General features: G+C 48.6%; 1 protein-coding gene across 1 annotated transcript in view; it reads right to left on the minus strand.

Moving 5' to 3' along the window:
• Nucleotides 1-19,146, minus strand: part of SPON1 (spondin 1) — a 250,084-nt gene that overhangs the window by 20,071 nt on the left and 210,867 nt on the right. Inside the window, exon 7 of the mRNA XM_004418457.3 lies at nt 4,693-4,757. Within this exon, the coding sequence (XP_004418514.1) occupies nt 4,693-4,757 (65 nt within the window). The remainder of the gene's footprint in view (nt 1-4,692; nt 4,758-19,146) is intronic.

Genomic DNA, 19,146 nt, shown 5'->3' on the forward strand with positions numbered 1-19,146 from the left:
CACAAAGTAGGTCACCCTGGCTTTGCACTGGCCTGAGGGAGGCTGGAATCCCATTAACCTCAATCGAGCAGGCTCAGTGAGGAGGGGCAGGGCTGTTTCTGCAAAACAAAATTTGGCTGCATAGAGGCTTCCTAATTTGACTTCCTGATGAGATTTGGAAGAGGAAAGGGGAGCCTGGGGTATGGTAGAATCAAAGGAAAATTCCTTTCCCTTAACAAGCGGGTAGCACTGAGCGGAGAGGGTTTGTGTGTTTGGGAGGTCTGCGTGTTTGTCATCAATTAATTCTATTCATTGGGGTCTCAGGAAGGCTGAGGGATGGGTGAAGGGTGGGAAGGGGTTCCAAAATATTTTTTCTCAATTTTTCAGACAGTCTCTCCCAACTTAGAAAAAAAAAAAAGCTCCATTGACTCTCTCAGCCCCTTGAAGCTACTGCCCAGCCTCTCTTCTTCCACCGCGAACTTCACAGGAGAGTTGTCTGTACTCGCTGACTCCATAACCTCACTTTCTGTTCACATTTCACCGGGTTCCAGGCTGGTTACTCCTCCCCGCATTACTCAGCAGAAAGGGTTCTCAGTAAGGTCACCGATGGTCTTCATGTTGATAAATCCAGCCGGCATTTTGCAGCTCTAATCTTGCTTGATCTCTCAGTGGTACTGGACCCAGCCCACCACTCTCTCCTTCTTGAACACTTTCCTCCCCAGGTGTCCCTGATACTAAGCTTTCTTCCTCAATCTCCTTGCTACGTCTTTTCTGTTTCCTTTGCAGGCAAGTCCTCCTCAGCGTTAAATGTTGGAGCTCCTCAGACTCAGTCCTGAGCCCTTGACTTACTCTCAAGCTCTCTCTCATCCATGACCTTGTCGTTAACTGTCTCCCATTCCTTGATGACTTAGTGCAGAATCCTCCCTCTGAGTTTCAGAGCTTTCTAGGTAACTGTGTACTGAACACCTCCAACTAGATATCTTGAAGGCAGCTCCAAGGTAACACATCCAGACCTGAACTCACAATCTTTCCCACTAAATTTCATCTAATGTGCCCAGTCTTAAGAGGGCCCCACCAACTCATTGGTTACACCAGCCAGACACCTGGGAGGCATCTTGATCTCTCTACCTCCCTCACCCTCTTTATCCAACCTCTCAGCACAGCCTGTCGATTTTTACTCCTACACATCTCTCAGATCTCTGCACCTCTCTCCATCTTCACCACCACCATCCCAGTTGAAGTCACTATTAATTCTCCCCTAGACGTCTGCAATAGCTTCCTCACTGCTCACTGGTCTCACCTCATCTCCTCTTATCTCTTTCATATTGGAGCCAGAGTGTCATTATTGTGGGGTTTTTTTTTCCCAGTGCAAATCTGATCATGTTGTCACCCTGCTAAAAGCCCTTCAATGATTTCCCATTACTCTTAATGTAAAAATCAAAATCCTTAATATTGCATGGCTTGGCCCCATACCAAGCTCACCTTTGATTTCTAGATCTAGTTATACCACAAACTTTTAATACTTTAAGTATGTGCTGCTCCCTCCTCAAAGCCTTTGCACATGATGGTCTCTCTAGACTTTCTAGAATGTTCTCCCCTTGTTTTGCTTCTAGAATGTTCTCCCCTTGTTTTGCTTCTTTACCTAGTTAACTTGTACTGATTCCTGAGCTGTTAGCTCAATTACTATTTTCTCAAGGAAGCTTTCTCTGACCCCCAGGCTGGGTCGGGGTCCTCATCACACATTCTCATGGCACCTTGTGTCTTTACTTCATAGACACATCACGTTTGTCATCATTTGGTTAATGTCTCTCCTCCACTAAACTGTAAACTCCATGAGAAACTCTGCTCTGCTCCCCACTGTACCCCTAAACACCTTTCCCAGTACTTCCCTTTGGAGCACTCCAGTAAAGGTTTGCTGAGGCAATGAAATGTTTTGGTCATTCGTGATAGAAGGACACAGGGTAAGTGAAAGTCAAAATTTTGTTTTGGGGCAGGGGTGAGACACTTTGGTGTGGTCACACTGCTAATTTCAGGCTGGTCAGAAGCCCAAGTGGCAGATATATGTGTCTTCATTAATTAAAAAATGGAAAATGAGTGAATTGTAACTTAATTGGAGGAATCTTGTTATAGTGAAGAGCATAGACATTGGAATCACCTGGATATGGTTGGCATTTTAGTTCCTCCATTGATGGAGCTAGATGTTGAGGTTGGCCCTGTCATATAACCTTTGAGCCTCAGTCTCGTCAGCTGTAAAGTGAGGATCATAATCCCTATGGGAGTTATTATAGGGTTAGTGTGAAGATTAAGTGGGATAAGGACTGTGAGTGTCTAGTTTGGTAAATGGCACATAGTGATGCTCAAGGGAAAAGGGTTTCTCTCTGCTTTCTTCCTTTCCTCTCTCCCTCCTTTCCTCTCTCCTTCCTGAAAGCACCTTGCTTTGTAGTTTACATCTTTCTAAACCCAGGATCTTCAAGGGGAAACTAGTATAAGAGTTCCTTAGTGGTGAAAATTGGCATCCACAAACTCTGTGGCCCAGATGCCCCTAAACCCTACCTGCCCTTGAGCCTCTGCCTGCTTAGAGGACCAAGGAGGAGTTCTTCACATATAGGTTCTGGGAACTGGGAGAAGCTGAGGAGACAGGCTGAGCAAACAGGATTCAAGGTGGACCTTCTCTGATTGATGTTAACAACGCAAAGGGGGCTGAGGGCCTTTGTGAATTCATATCAGTGTTTTCTGGTGAGACAGGCATGAGACAGGCAAATGCCAACCCACCAGGAGAGAGCCCAGGGCAGCAGGCCCTGCCTCTGTTGCTTCTCCTTGGAGGAAAAGGTACTTCCGGGGCTGCGTAGGTTTTCAACAGCTCTGGTCTCAGCTTCCTCAGAGGAGATCCAGAGCAGGGCTCGGAGATTGCAGTAAGCTAGAGAAGGCCTCCACGCAGCCAGCTGGGCTGCCTTTGGTCAGCTGTCCAAGTGTGGGCCTCCACTCAGGGGCTTGGTTCCGCCCATACCTGGGTCAGTCCAGGGCAAGGAGCATCCTTCTAGACTTAGCCTCATGGTGCCTCCTGTACAGAGCCTTCATGTTCTCTCCTCGACCCTAGGCTGCGTTATGCCCCTTCTTTGGGCTTCGAGAGCTGCTCATATCCTCATCATAACACTTGTCCCCTTAAAGTGTACGAGGCTACCATGCTGACATTATATTTTATGTATTCTGTATATACATGCCACGTGGACTTGTGCAAATGGCAGACCTGGAGTGGTAGAACTCCAGGTTTATTGTCTGTCTCCCCTTGGCTGGGCATTCCGAAGGGCGGGGACTGTGTGTATAGGGCTGGTATGTAGCAGAGAATGAGCCGTTAATTTGCTGAGTAGTTAAACAGGTGGGCACCAGGTGCCTGGCAAGAGCTTCCTTGCTCCCAGCTGGTCACGTGTGAGCCCTCCTCCTTGCTTGGCTCGTCCTGTGGAGTCATCCTTTTGAATATCCTGTACTTCCCTTCCTATCTTTTTGAGTTTGCCTTTTCTCCTACAGAGAAATATCTCTCACACTTCCCATGTTGTTGCTGTCTTCATCGATACCATCAGTGGTTAGTGGATGCAGACTGCTCCACAGAGAGGCTAGCCAAGCCATTCTTCATAAACCACTTTCTTGCGGTTGACTGGGAACTTTGTCTGCTCTAGGTCTTGCATCCTTAAAGGATAAGTGAAATCAAGCTTGTTCAAGGAACGGCACAGGATTCAGGCTGGCTGGAGTGAGGTGCAGAGTAGGGAGCAGTAAGACATGAGGCCTGAGGAAAAGGAGGCAGGGGCTCAAGTGTGTAAAGCTCACTGTGGCCTCACAAGGTGAACTGAGGAGTGCAGACTTGATCCTGGAAGCTAAGGGAGGCCACGGAGGGATTAAGAAGGGGAGCACACAATCAGATTTGGATTCTTAAAAGATCACTCTGGTAACAGTGTGGATGAGGGATCAGATGGGGGAGACTCTAGAAGAGGGAGGCATTGAAGCAGTCCAGGTGGGAAGAGATGGTGGCTTGAACTAATGGTGGGGAATGGCCAGGCTGATTAGTGATGTATTAAGAATATATCACATATATATTAAGCATCCACAGGACTTAGTGATGGGTTCCATTTTAGATATGATGAGTTCAAGATCCATGTGGGCCATCCACAGAGAAGTGTCCAAGAAACTGATGGAGGGATGGATTTATCTATCTACCTACCTACATATCTGCCTGGGGGAGTGGTAGTTTTGGGAGCCATCAGTATACCCCTGGTCACCAAAATGCATGCAAGGATAAAATCTCCAAGAGATAGACTAGACAGAAAAGACATGGGGACTGAGAATGCAGCCTATGGGAAACCTGGCTTTCCACGAGTCAGACGTGCTTAGAGTGAGCATGCCGGTGCCCTGAGGGGGAATGTATCTTAAGCCTGTTGTGGCTGAGAGCATGAGTAAACACATAATGGTTAATCGTTATGTCTGAGTTGGGTCCTCTGCGGTGGTAAAGCCATCAGGGAACCCAAAGACCAAGCCTGCACTCCCAAGAAGATAGGCGCACGGGTGATAGGCCCCTGTGGGCAGCGCACTCACCTGCTCGCCGACCTGACAGTATTGCTGACTTTGAAGACATAATTGGCGTGTGGTGGCTGGTGGGCAGGAGGCTCCAACCGCAAGGCTAGGACAGGGGCAGGGCAGGGCCAGGGTCTGTCTGCTACTTACACGTTGAGGGGCTGCCAGGCCGGCCACTGAGCTTTGGCTTTGATGACGGTGAGGACCTCATCACTCTGGAAAAAAGGACCACAGATATTTAGTGAGGAGAGCTGGGCTCATGGAACAAGAGGACTTGGACATGCTGACACTGGCTACCCCCACTCCCTTCTTGGCTGCTGAGGCTTTACCTGCCCAGGTGTGGAGCCATCTGGTCCCAGAGTAGAGGAGCCCCCGAGTCTCAGCAATCCCAGGAGGTGGGGCTGAGTGTCCAGTGTGCCTGGTGCGTGCTGGACCCCAGCGGGCCCACCGAGCCACACCTTTGGTTTCGCGCTCAGCCCATCCTTCTCAGCTGGAACCAGGCTCTGACCTGGACTCAGCCGTGGATGGCCAGACTTCCATATCGTGTCCAGCCTGGAGGGCAGGTCCTGTGCTCCGTGTCCAGGCACTGACTGGGGCCTGCTGCAGGCCACACTGCAACGCAGCCAACTCCTGACGTCGAGGACTGTCACCCCAAGGCCTCTCCTGCTGCTGAGACCCATACACCAGATCACACTCCCTTGGACGAGGAGGGCAAAATGAAGCCCGGGCCCACACCCCTTGTGCCACTTATGTTACTCTGCTCTATTTTGCTTGGGACAGCATGTAGGGCACTCTTAAAGCTTGGGGACTTTCCTCAAATAATTTTTTGAGGAAGAATTTGATGATGAACATTTTGAAGGAAAGCATTGTCATCATCGTGGGGAAAAATGAGAACTTTGTTGATTGTGCTTAACTTTACTTTGAGGTTGGTTTGGGTTTTTATTTTCAACTACACATTGCAGATGAGAGGTGTCACACGCTTCTCAAGGCTGATGGCTTCCACAGGTCCAGATTCGGCTTTGGCTGGGACTTTCCCCAGAGTGCGTTCGGCTGGTCCTGGATCTCCCCTTCCCCTGGGCTGGGCCCAGCGGTGCTTGGACACCACTGTCCACTATGCACAGAAAAGTCTGGAATGTCTGGGGAAGGAAGAGCTTTGTTGCCGACTGAACAGGTCTCTGAGTTCCAGGAGAGTGGAGACTTGCTCGGCTGGCTCACGGCTCTGCCAGAGGCCTTAGGTCATGCCTGGCAGTAGGGGCCTGGCACATTTTTGGGATGAATTGGGGAACTTCTCCTTAGCTGGTGGGTACCTTGCCCAGAAAATCCCACAGCCCTGAGGAACTGGAAGGAGGAGGTCAGAGGTGTCTCCAGGCTCAGGCCCAAAGCTTATCAAAGGCCTTCTGTGCCGGAGCGCCTCATCGCAGCCCAGGAAAGGGGTTGTTCGTTGGTGGGCCTTTGAAAGGAAGGGAGCTCAGTTAGATCCAGCCTGGCCTGGGTGCCTACGGATGGTCCTGGGTGGGGTGAAGGGTGCACATGAGGCCCACAGGGACAAGCCGGCAGACACGAGCCCCTGGGAAGCTCACAGCCTCTTTCTGAGCTCAGGCTTCCTTGGGGGCGGGTAACTCTTTTGGTCAGAGGCATGAGTCATTGGATACAGAGACACCCCACACTCGCTTGTCTGCAGGGAGAGCATTTCCAAGTCCCAACTGAGTCGTATACGTTTCTTGGGGGAGATTTGTTTATTTGTTTAGAATGTATCCCTCACTTTTTCCTAATAAGTATCTGTTGAATGTCTGAGAGAAGTTGCCTGGTGTGAAGTCACATGGGAGACACGACCTATCTCCTGAATGCAAGAGCTGTGTTTCCCATAACCTGGATTTCCTGTCGTCATCTCACACGTTCCATGTCCCACACTGAGCTCTTCATCTGGCCCCAGAAGCCTGCTCTTCCTCTGGCTGACCCCATCTGGGTTAAAGGCACATCCACCAGCTGCCTGAACCAGACACCCAGCATCACCAGCATTCCTCCACCTCCCGCCCCGCACAGCGGTCAGATCCCAAGATCCACGGCATTCACTTAGCGTCTCTTGAGTCCTTCCACAGTCTCCATACTGGTTGCTTCATCTCCTGTATCTTCTTGCTTTCCTCCAATCCACTCTCCCCATTGCTGCAAATCTGACCATATCCATTCCCTGCCTAAACCCTTCCTCGGCTCCCCACCACTTCCATGATTATTTCTTAATTCCTGAGTTTTGCCTACGTGGCCCTCATCATCTACCTCCGGTATATTTTCGTCTTTGATTTTTAATTCCTGAACAATACATGCCTATTGCAGACCAATTTAGCATCACAGAAGCACACAATGTAAATGCTGAGCACATTCCACTTTAGCATCTACCCTGCCTTCCGCCTCCTTCTCCTTCTCCAGGATGTCACAGTGGGTGTGTATCATTCCAGACCTTTTACTATGTATATGCAACTAGATGTGTATGTGTACATCAGATACAGTTCTTCCAGAAACTGCATCATACTGAATATCTTATTCTGCACCATGATTTTAAAATTTTTCCTTACTATCATATTATGGGAAACTTTCCATGTCAGTAGATAGAGCATCATAGCTCTCCTTTTGTTGATTTTTAAAGTGCTGGAGATCTTCAAATTACGGTAAGCCAGGTCAAGACTTATAAAAAAGAAATCCAAGATATGAGATACAAGTAATGAGATACTGTCTGATGACAATCCTTTTGCCCTTGAAGAAATACTTTACTAAAAAATAAAAATCAATGTGGGTGGAGTTCAGGTGGCCACCAAGTGAGCTGGCCCTGCAGATGCACTCTGCATTACAATTAAACCTTGGTTTTCAAGTCCCCGCTGATGACATATTGATTTTGCTTTTGCAGTATATAACAACAAAGATTGTTTGGGCCCTCCATTAGTGTTTATTTATGGGGCTGAAATTCTGTCTGTATTTTTTTAGAGCTACGGAGGCTCCAAGGATGGCGGGTCCATGCATGGGGGCACTAGAACAGCTTCTTGCTGTAAATTGTTTCATCTGGTGCTTACACACCATCTGCATGATCAACAGCTTATTGTTCCTGTTTGTGATCATTTGTGCTATTCAGTGAAATAAAAGAAAGCAGAGGCATTCTGGAAAATTTATTTAAAAGCTAAATATTTTTGTTGAAGCATCAAAATCCTCTGGCAGAACGTAAGTTTTACAGGATTGGAGAGGGTCTGGCTTGTTCATGGCCATATCCAAGTGCTACAGATGGTCAGTGAACTGTTGAAAAAGTAAAGCCACACCATTCTTTTTGATGTATGTGTAGAATTCCATAGAATGGATGTTCTCTATTTTATTTAACCAGCATTATTGGTAGGTATTTAATTTTCTCCATAAATGGTGCTGTGGTGAACACTTGTGTACATGTTTACATACCAAGAGCTCCTGTGTTTTAGATTCCTAGAAATGATCAAAAGATGAAGCAAATTAAAAATTTTGGTAGGGCCTCCAAATTGTCCTCCAAATGTGTGTACCAATTTGTACTCCAGCAAGAACGCACATGTGCCCCTGTCTTCACAACTTTGGACGCCCTGGATACCATCAATCTTTTCAGTATTTACTAATCCAGCAGGCTCAGAAAAGTAGCGTGGTTGAGAACACAAGATCTAGAGTCATCTCTTCGTTCAGGTCCTGACTGCACCCTTGACTAGCTCTGTGTCCTTTGGCAAGTCTCCTGACATCTCTCAGCTTTCTCATCTGTGAAATGGGGTTAAAAAGAGTATCTGCTACATGGGATTGTTAGGGGGACTAAATGACATAGTTCATGTGACGTGCTAATACAGTACCTGCATTAGCATAAATATTAGCTACTATTCTTATTTACAGTCAGGCCAAGCTGGTATTAGAATCGATTGGTACTGCTTGAGTACAGAGTGGAGCACACCATTGCCTCTACAAACCCACGAAGACTCAGGAGAACGTGCCCTCGTTGAAGCCACGCTCTGAGTCTCAGGGAGCAGACGACGGGAGGTTTATATAGCTAGGTGAGCCTCGGATGGGACCACTGGGGTGCCAGGCATTTTATGTTTTGAAGAATGAAGGACTTAAATTCCCAGAGTAAGCACTCCAGACTTCAGACTTAAATGAAAAGCTGTCTTAACAAGTCTCTAAGGCAGGGAAAGAATCTTTCAAGAATCCTTAGAGCCCTGATACTTCTCCCACAGGATCCTTTTCAAACAAAGTATGTCAGGGCATTCACAGTTCATGCCTCGTTTGGGTGATGTTAGCACTTTTCCAGAGATATGCCAATTAAAAAAAATACCCAAAAGAAATGACAGTCACTTGTGCCCATCTTCACAGGGATGAGTTCTTTCATTTTACTTTTGGTAAACATATTGTGAAGATGTTACAGCTGTAATTAGACTTCAAGGCTGCTGGTACAAAATGAGAATCGCACAGCCCAAAATAGCTCAGGGGCTGAGGTCACATCCGGGGGAAGGAGCTTTCTGGCGGAGTGAAAACAGGCCTGGGACAGGTTGGAGGCGGAAATCACATTGATCCATATCAGGAGATGCCAAATCCGAGCAGAGCAGAGAGTAAGAATATGAGTCTGGGGGGTCGGGGAGGGGGCTGACGTCTGAACCAAGCTTACCCCACACTGACCCTCCCACGCACTCCAGAGCCAGCACCAATGCGGGAGAGCTCTGGGCATCTCAGCCTCGCCCGCAGCAAAAGGCTGGAGTCTGTCACCTCCTCCCTGCCTTGCCCCTCACCTCCTCCTCTGGTGCTGCGTCTTCCTGGCTCCTGACTGTTTGCCTCCATCTCCCAGTCCTGAACCACAACCTGTTTCCTCATCCTAAGGCCCCCTTTGCTCCGGGCAGCACCGCGGCTGATCTCCCCACCATAGCACGTCCTGCCCGAGACCTGCAGTCTTGGACTCAGCCCAGCCAACTTGCTTGCCTCCTCCCTCCAGGAAGAGAAATGGGATGCAATCCATGATCACAGAGGGAAAGGAATTGAAACAAGTAGCAACAGCAGTAATAATAACAACAGCGATCTACTGTTTTTATGTGCTAGGCACCTCGCTAATTACCTTATATATAGTATTTAATCCTTGCAACACATTTGCAAGGTAGGTATATACTTTTTAATCCTCAGAAACACATTTATTTGGCCAAATTAGTTACACACCTAGTCAATGGCAGAGCTAGAGTTTAAAGCTTAGTCTGACTCCGGAGGACACGCTCGTCACCCTGTGAACCCAGGTGGAGGGGAGCTGGGAGGGTGGGCTGTGGTGCGGGAGAGCTGGCACTCCTGAAAGGTCGGACCCCACCCGTCGCCTGTGCTTCTGCTGCCCTTGAGAGCATGTCCTAGCTGACTCTGAGCTCTGAATATGACAGCCATGCTTGGAGGATTATCAGACAGTGTTCACAATACTGTTAATGTTAATACTGTCCTGAGAACTGGTTTCAATGAAGAAAGCAGGGAGCCACGGGGTCCGTGAGTTGGAAAGAAACTGTCTGCTACTAAAAAGGGGGCCCCAGTGACACTAAATGCACACACAGTGATACACGTGCATGCACACAGACACCCCTGCCCCACGGTGCATTTCCCCATCATCAGCTGTTTCTTATGAAAACCTTTGGGAATGGCTATCATCTCATTTTGCAGATGACGAAACTGAGGTTCAGGGAAGTCACATGACTTGTTGAAAAGCACCCAGGAACCATGACTCCAGTACAGATGTGTCTGACTCCAAAACTCATGCTCTTTCCACTCTCCCTGACTGTTCTTCCTCTCCATCTCCTTCTCGTCCCTCCCCCCATTTTGCTCGTTTTCAGCAAGAGTGTGGCCGCCCCTGGCTGACAGTTTTCTCCAAGAAGGCCTTGCTTTGAGGCACAGGGTCACCTGGCTCCCTCTGGTGAAGACCCCAGTCAGCAGTGCTTGCCCCATTTTCTCTAACCTTTCCCAGAATTCCCACTTACCACCCATAAAAAAATATCAATCCTGATGGCTTCCACCACTGCAGGGAACTTTTTCATCCCTTGGTGAGTGTCCTGGGGATAAGCAGCAGGAAATGAGCCATTTTATGAGGTGATAATGGAGCTATAAGCATCTTTAAAATCAATTGTGCCCAACGGTCCCTCCCATCATTTCAACAGGCCCTGGGTTGATTGGGTCATAAATAACAACAGATAGCTCATATTTGGTGGGTCTACACTGTCGCCCACTGAGGTAGGCAGGCGAATGTTCTCCATTTCTCAGACGAAGTAACTGAGACTCACCTCTCTCCTCTGAAACTGCTCTGGTCAATGTCACCAATGACCTCTCTGCTGCCAGTGGTCAGTGCCCAGCTCTTAGCTTCCACCATCCCTCAGCAGCATTTGACACAGCTGGTCACTCCCCCCCTCTGCCTTGAAACACTTTCTACTGGGCTCTGGCACTTGCTGGCCCCTCTTCACCTTCCTCCAAACACTGAAATGCACTGGGTTTAAGCCTTGGTTCTCTTCTCTTTTCTACCCACATTGCCTTGGTGATTTCATCTTGTTCCATGCCTTAAATACCAACTACGGATACACTGATAACTCCTAAATTTTAATCTTCTGCCTCAACCTGGCCTCTGAATGCCAGACTTGTATATCAATGGTCTAACATTTTCATTTGGATATCTAATTGATATCTCCAACTCAACGCTTCTGAAACCAAACTCCAGATCTTTCCCTCCCCAAACCTGGCCTCCTTCACTCTTCCCATCCCATTCAATGGCAAAGCCATCCTTTCAGTTTTGCATCCCTGATGCTTCTTTCTCTCGTACTCCACATCCCATCCCTAAGCACATCCTGTCAACTCCACTTCTAAAATGCATTTATGAGCCAACCACTTCTGTCACCTGCCCTGCCACCATCCTGGTCCAAGCCACCATCATCACTTGCCTAGATCGTTGTGACTGCTCCCTGGCTGGTCTCTCTGCCTCCTTCCTCATCCTCCTTCAGGCTCTTCTTCAAGCTGGTCGAAATCCTCCAATGGCTTCACCTCTCACAGCAAATGGGGTCCCTGCCATGGCCCCCATGGCCCTTCACGATCTGCCCTCCCTCCTGTTCCCTCCCTAACTTCGTCTCTATGACTCTCCCCCTCGCTCGCTTTGTTTCAGCCCTCCTGGACACTTTACTTTTCCTCAAACATGCTGGGCACACTTAGCACTTGCTGCTCCCTGTGCCTGGAATGCTGTTCTCACAGATACCAGAGAACTCATTCCTCTACCTCCTCCGAGTGTTTGCTCAAATGTCACCTTCACAGTGAGGCCTTTGCTGACCACACTATTCAAAATAGCAATTCCCTGCCCCCTCCTCAACCTGGCTCGCCCCATCACTTTATCTGATTATCTTTCCTCCATAACATCTGTCACCATCCGATATACTGTGTCTTTTGCTTATTTACTTTTTATCGTCTGTTTCCTGCCGCTGGAATATGCGCTCCATGAGGGCAGGGGTCTGTTTTGCTCACTCACTGCTGTACTCTCAGTGTTCAGAACTGTGCTTGGAACTTGCTCAATCAGTATCTGTTGAATGAATGAGAGGCAGTGATGAGGAAGGGCCAGTGTCCTCCGAGCCCCTTCCACCAGCACTCCCTCAGCCTTGGGTGGAGCCCGGGCTGGGTGTTGAGCTGGCGGGCACTGGAAGAGCAGGTGGAGAGCGCCAGGCAGAGAACTCTGCTAGGCTGCCAGGTGGTAGAAGGAGGGGACGGGGCAGGACACAGCGGCGCTTAGGAGCCATGGTCAGCACTCACAGGTTCTGAGTCTGCCTCAGGTAGATGCCCCAGCGACCTGTGCTGGCCATTTATAAGTCTCCAGAGCATGCCTTGTCCCCTGGGAAGCAGCTGCTATCACAAGCCACTGTCTGATCAGCTTTTTCAAAGCCAGAGAAGGTGTCTGAAGCCCATTAACAGATCCACCAGAAGATGATGTGGTTGCACAGAGGCATTTCAAATTCAATTTCTTTTTATTTCTTTTCAAACACAGCCTATAATTCCGATGAGAAAATTGCATAAAGCCCGTAGATGACAATTTTCCCGTGAGACGGTTCTGTGAAAGCAGCTTGGCATTTCTAAAGCAGAGAGGAAGGGCCCATCAGAGCCGCCCTGCGCCCGCCCCACGGCCCCTCCTGCCGCTCCTTCTGGCAGGTGGAGAGCTCTGAGGACGGCATCACCCCCTGACCTGAGACAGAGGGCCGTCCTCCCGTGTGCCTGTGTCAGCCACAGACAGCTATCTAGCTCGTCCGTGGTGATCCAAGGGCCGATCCTGGATTTAACCTCATTCTCTGGACTTTCGTGGTGTCCTTTGCAACGCTCCTGAAAATCGGCCTCTTCTCTGAGTCAAGCAGGGAGCTGAAGAGGTTGCTGGGGCATGTCTGTCCCTCCTGTCCCACCAGCCCTCCTCCCCACCTTCTACCCTAGAAAAACGTCAGCGCCAGGGCCAGAGCAGGGAAGAGAAAAAGGAGCCAGCCAGGCGAGATCCTGGCGTCCCACAGGGCAGAGTAGTGGAGCGGGGCTGTCTGCTTTCCCGCAGGCGGGGCTGCAAGGAAGCCTAGCAGGAGCCAGAGCCAGCAGGAGGGGCCAGGCCACGTCTGGCTGAAGGTGCCCATAAGGGAAGCGCCCCACCCCTGCCCCGTGGGAGCATCTGCCTAGACTTACAGGCACAGGCCTCGATAGTCCCCACCCCTCTCCTCTGTCCCCCTCTCCCCACCTTCCCTCTGAGGATGGCTCCCTTCCAGTCCCAGGAGCCAGCGGTAGAGCAGGGGCTGGATTATGTCCTCCCTGTGTCCCCGACACTGCCTGGCTCAGGGGAGGTATGCAGGGAATGATTAGGGGATGAATAATGGATTAATTAATTAAGCAATTAATTAATGACAAGCTAGAGGAAGCTCTGACCTTTGCTGCCCTCCCAGGGGGTCTTGGGGGCACTAGTGAGCGCTATGGGACTGGGTGCTCTGAAGGGTTTGTGAACAGGAGAGTGCTGCTCTCTGATTCAGGTGTTCAGAGCAGTCTGCTGACTGCTGGGGGACAGTCGGCTGTAGCAGGGCAAGGGGGAGCAGGGAGACCAGCATCTGGGCCACAGGGGACCAGGAGAGAGCAACGGAGGGGCTGAGAATGTGTCGGAAGCAAGACATTATTGTAAAGGTAGAAGCAACAGGATCTACTGATGGATTGGATGTGGGGTGTGAAACAAAGGGGTCAAGGATGACTCAGGGGGAGGTGTCATGCAGGCAGTTGGCTACGTAAAGCCGGAGTTCAAGGGAGAAGGCCAGGCAGGAGATACAAACTTTTGAAAGTCCGCAGCATACAGGTGGTAGTTAGAGACACAGGGAAGAGTACCTGGGAGGGAGTGTCTCAGAGGAGAGGGTGGGCGACAGGCAAAGAGCCTAAGATGGAGCAGCCAGACAGGCAAGAGGCCACCAGCACGTGCCCTAGGGGCTCTTCAGGGCCCTTGTGCTGCCTCCACTGCCCTCACTGCCTCCACGGCCCCCTCCCCCCACTGTCCTCCTGCTGCCCCCCTGTCCCTGCTCACTGCCGCCAGCCCTGCCCTGCTGGGCACTGCTGAAAACACATTCGAAGCAGGTTTAGGAAAGACGACAAGGCCAGGCAGTGGAGCCAGTAAGCCCAGACAGCTTTTTGAGGAGTCTGCTGTGAAGGGGAGTTGAGAAAAATGGCAGCAGCAGGAGGACATGGGATTGTTTTTTAAAAGATGAGTGAAATTAGGGCCAGTTTGTATGTGGAAGGGTATAATCCGATACAGAAAGAGAAATTGCTACTGCACGACAGAGAGGGTGCACTTGCAGGAGGGAGGAGAAGCAAAAGAGAAGAGGTGAGATCCAGACCGAAGATGGAAGGGTGGCCTTCCAGTCAATGCAAGAGGACGGAAGGGGAAGGCAGAGCACAGTAGCTACCAACGCTGGAGGTTATGGGCATTGCTGGGGGCTGATGGCGAGGATTCATTCATCCAGCAAATAGTGATCCAGTCCCTATGTTTTGCCAGCCTCCACTCTGGGTGCTGGAGACAGAGCCCTGAACAAAAGAGTCACCAACGAATCCCTGCCCTCTTGGAGCTTTCCTTCTAGAGCGGGGAGGGAGACATAAATAAATGAACAGTTACTTTCCGCGCGCCAGACTGTGATTGGCTCTCTGGGAAAACAGTGCTGGGGAGGGCGAGAGGGAGGCCCCGTCGGAGAGGGAGGGAGGTTGCAATTACACAGAGCAATGGAGGAAGGCTTCAATGGTAAAGGGACTCCAGTATTATAAGATATAGGTGGGAGTGCATATGAAGAGGATCGGGAAAGAACTCTACCAAGATGAAAATACAGCTTACATACTAAGATAAGATCTTTAAAATTAAAAAAATAACTTAATCATATTACAGGAAGTTAGAAACAGAGAGGCAAAAAGAAATACCCATAATGCCACCGTCCTTACCCAGCAGCCATCATCAATTAGTATACTCGTTTCTATATTTGTATGTCTTTGCCCCATAGTTGAGATCATAGCATGTGCACACAGACACATTTTCATTATCTCTACCATTTCTTTGTACCATGGTAGCCAGATTATTATACAAACCATTCTGTACCTTGCTTTCTACTTTAATATATTTTAGAGATAATCTCATTAGTGATAGAGGTCTTTTAATGATGACCCCAATGACCACATAGTAATGTAAAAAAAAAGATATAAAATTGTATACATGTGTATGTTTTGTGTGTGTGTGTGAGGAAGATCAGCCCTGTGCTAACATCTGCCAATCCTCCTCTTTTTGCTGAGGAAGACTGGCCATGGGCTAACATCCGTGCCCATCTTCCTCCACTTTATATGGGACACTGCCACAGCATGGCTTGCCAAGCGGGTGCATCGGTGTGCGCCTGGGATCTGGGCTGGAGAACCCCAGGCCACCGCAGCGGAGCGTGTGCACTTAACCATTTGCACCACCAGGCCGGCCCCATATACGTGTACATTTTTATATTGCTATATGGTCTTTGGGTTCATCATTAAAAGAGCTCTATCACTAATGAGATTATCTCTAAAATATATTAAAATAGAAAGCAAGGTCCAGAATGGTTTGTATAATCATCTATTTGTATAATAATCTAGCCATCATGGTACAAGGAAACGGTAGGGATAATGACAATGTGTGTGACTGTGTGTGTGTGTGCTTGTATTTGTATTTGTATAAGTCTGTCTGCAGGGATCCACAAGAACTTGACAAAAATGGGGTGTCTTGGGGGAGGGGAACTGAGTAACCAGGGAGCAAAGAAAAGGATGAGACTGTTCACTGTATAACATTATATAACTTTTGAATTTTGAACCATGTGAATAAACTGCCATTAAAGAACAATGAGAAGAAAAGGCCACTCCAAGGCTGTTTCCCATGGTTTTCTCAACTGGAGAAAGAGCGGTGAAGGCTTTCGAGGGAACCTGCGTGAGACCTGCGCTGCGTGTGGAAGGGGCAGGGCGAAGGTCTAGAAGGGAGGAGCTCGGATCCAGGGCAGAGGCTGAGAGGTGGGAGAAGGGACAGAAGAGCCAGCGCAGGGGCGGAATTGGTAAGACATCTGATGGGTTCTTACTTGACAGTTGTAAAGCCTGTTAAGCTGTGTTAGGCTTTAAAATAAAAGCAGTTTCAAAAAATAAAGAGAATTCATCTGCACACCAAGATCTCCCTCTCCTTCTCTCTTTCCACATAAGATCCCAACCCAGGTAGCATACTGTCAGCCTGATTTGCTGGGTCCTTAAATGTAACATTTTGCTTCATTGTCTCCCTTCATCCAGTGATTTCCATAAAAAGCTTTCAAATTATTAAGTCATGAAGCTCCAAATGACCTGGATGGGGGAGAAGTAAGCAGGCCTTTAAGGTGCCCAGCACTTTAGCATCAAATATGGTTCCAGAAATGCCGCTTTCTTTTTTTTTTTAAGATTTTTATTTATTTATTTCCCCCTAAAGCCCCAGTAGACAGTTGTATGTCATAGCTGCACATCCTTCTAGTTGCTGTATGTGGGATGCGGCCTCAGCATGGCCGGAGAAGCGGTGCGTCAGTGTGCGCCCGGGGTTCCGAACCCGGGCCGCCAGTAGCGGAGCTTGCGCACTTAACCGCTAAGCCACGGGGCCGGCCCGATGCCGCCTTCTTAGATGGTGCTATTTAAATGCAAAGGAACAGCTCGATAAGATGTAAAAGCTTAACCTTTCTCATTCCTGAGACTCCCCTATACTCCTAGAGGTTTGGGGAGAGACTGGGGAGGTAAGAGGAGAAATCGTGTGTTGTTGGCTGACACTACAGAGGTGTCCCCACCAGAAATTTAAGATCACCGCACAGGCTGGCCTCTGCCAGTCTTCCCACGGTAACAGAAGCTTCCCTGACTGTGAAAACCCTCTTCTAGTTATTATTGTGGCATCATGGAGCAGGAGTTAAAAAGCACGGTGGTGGACTAAGGCAGACATAGGTTCAAGTCTCGGCTTGGCAGCTTACATGCTGAGTAAGTTTGGGGAAGTCGCTCATCCTCTCTAAGCAGATTCCTCAATGTGTAAAACACATATCTATTGAGCTTCTTCTATGAGTCAGAGACTGTGCTGGGCACAGGGCATAAGACAGTGGACAAGGCGACACAGTCCCTGTTCTTGTGGGGCATGTCCTCCAGTGGGTCAATAATAATATGAGAGGATTGAATGCGATACATAAGTAAAGGGCCAGATGAATGGTAAGGAAAAGGGTGGCTATGATTACTTAGTTATATTTGCATCTCTCCACCCCCATTTTTCAGTGTGATCTCCCACTTCTTCCTGACCTACCTTCCAGCCAGATCACCTGTCATGCCCAGGCATCTCAAGGCTTGTGAGTCCCTTTACCTGGAATGCCATTGTCCCTGTCCCCTCAAGCAACTGCTCCTCTGAAAACGCTTTTTTAAAAAATTTTTTTTGTGAGGAAGATCAGCCCTGAGCTAACATCCATGCTAATCCTCCTCTTTTTGCTGAGGAAGACTGGCTCTGAGCTAACATCTATTGCCAATCCTCCTCCTTTTTTTTCCCCCCAAAGCCCCAGTAGGTAGTTGTATGTCGTAGTTGCACATCCTTTTAGTTGCTGTATGTGGGATGCCGCCTCAGCATGGCCGGACAAGCGGTGCGTTGGTGCGCGCCTGGGATCCGAACCTGGGCCGCCAGTAGCGGAGCACGTGCACTTAACCGGCCCCCGTGAAGATTTTATAATCAAGCACCATGAGACAATTTCAGCAGCTAGGATCTATTTGTGTTTATATCCCACTGCTGCTCTATACAACTTTACAGTGGGCTAGTGTGCTGGAACCTGGGATGCTCTGCCCAGATGCTCTTCAGCTACTGAGAATGATGCTAAAAGGCACCCCTTAGCTGTCAGTTCTTTTTGGGGATTGCATTGACTGGATAAAACTGCCTCTTTCCAGGGCCACAAATGTTGGGCGCCTGGTCCCTAAGTCAAAACAACTCTGAAGAGCCACTCTCACTCAGTAGGTTGGCAGAGGCCTTCTTTGGGCCTGCAACCCACCTCAACTTCACCCTCTGCTTGTTCCTGCTTCCTTTCTCCCTTCCACAGATGTGGTTCCCAAGAGCATTCCCTGATAACTTCCTTTACGCCAATCTTGACTGTCTGCTGGCCAGTGAACCCAGGTGCTACAGTTAGTGGAAAAAAACAGAGGCAGAGTTAACAAATCAATGACGTTCTCACCAGGTAAAGTCCAAATGATTGACATGTGTGATGTCAGTGGTTGGGAGAGTAGTAAGAGAAGTGAGTTAGGCCAGAGGACCCTGGTGTATGGGCACACCGAACTCTGAAGGGTGGTCAGCTTTGCGTCTACATTGTGAACAATCATTTAATTTCAGCAGAACAGCATCACCCACTACATTAAAGCAATGCTTCTAATTAGCATTTCAAAAGATTTGTAGTTTTGTGTTATTATTATTGCTATTTTGCTTTTCTAGTCATGAGAGCTATAAGCATAGGAATTAATATCTAGTTATCTTTGCACACATTTAAATAATATGATGATGAAAATAATTATAACTCAACCCTGAGGGTTTGTGAGCTTATATATGCCCTTTAGAAGAGGTCCATATATTGCTCAGGTTTGGGAACTACCCAATTTTGCAACAGTATGGTATTAAGGGCTTGATTTTTACAGTCTCTGTGGCTCAACAGTGTAACCTTGGACATGTTACATAACTCTGAGTCTTGATTTTCTCATCAGTAAAATGGGGATAATGATATCTACCTTATAGGCTTGTTGCAACCTATAAATGAGCTATAAAGGAATGTAGAACGCTTGCACAGTTCCTGACACAGTGAGTGCCCTGTAAATGGCAGAAGACAGGAGAGGCCTAACAGCCAAGAACGCGCCTCTCTGCAAGCCCTTTCCAGACCTGGAAAAACTCGGGTGTCAGCCTCCATCCCTGAAAGACAGTGGGAGGATCAGGTTATTAGGTAAGTTACTTGCAACAGGGAGTCAGAGTTAAATTTGCTTAAAAGCTAGCAATCAAGCAAACGCGAAAGCCCCAAAGCCCTCAAAAGTGAAAGGTTAAAAATAGAAAACAAAGAGCAG

The sequence above is a fragment of the Ceratotherium simum genome, chromosome 7, assembly GCF_057802395.1.
Source record: "Ceratotherium simum simum isolate JZ-2026a chromosome 7, ASM5780239v1, whole genome shotgun sequence".
Classification (NCBI taxonomy): Eukaryota; Metazoa; Chordata; class Mammalia; order Perissodactyla; family Rhinocerotidae; genus Ceratotherium; species Ceratotherium simum.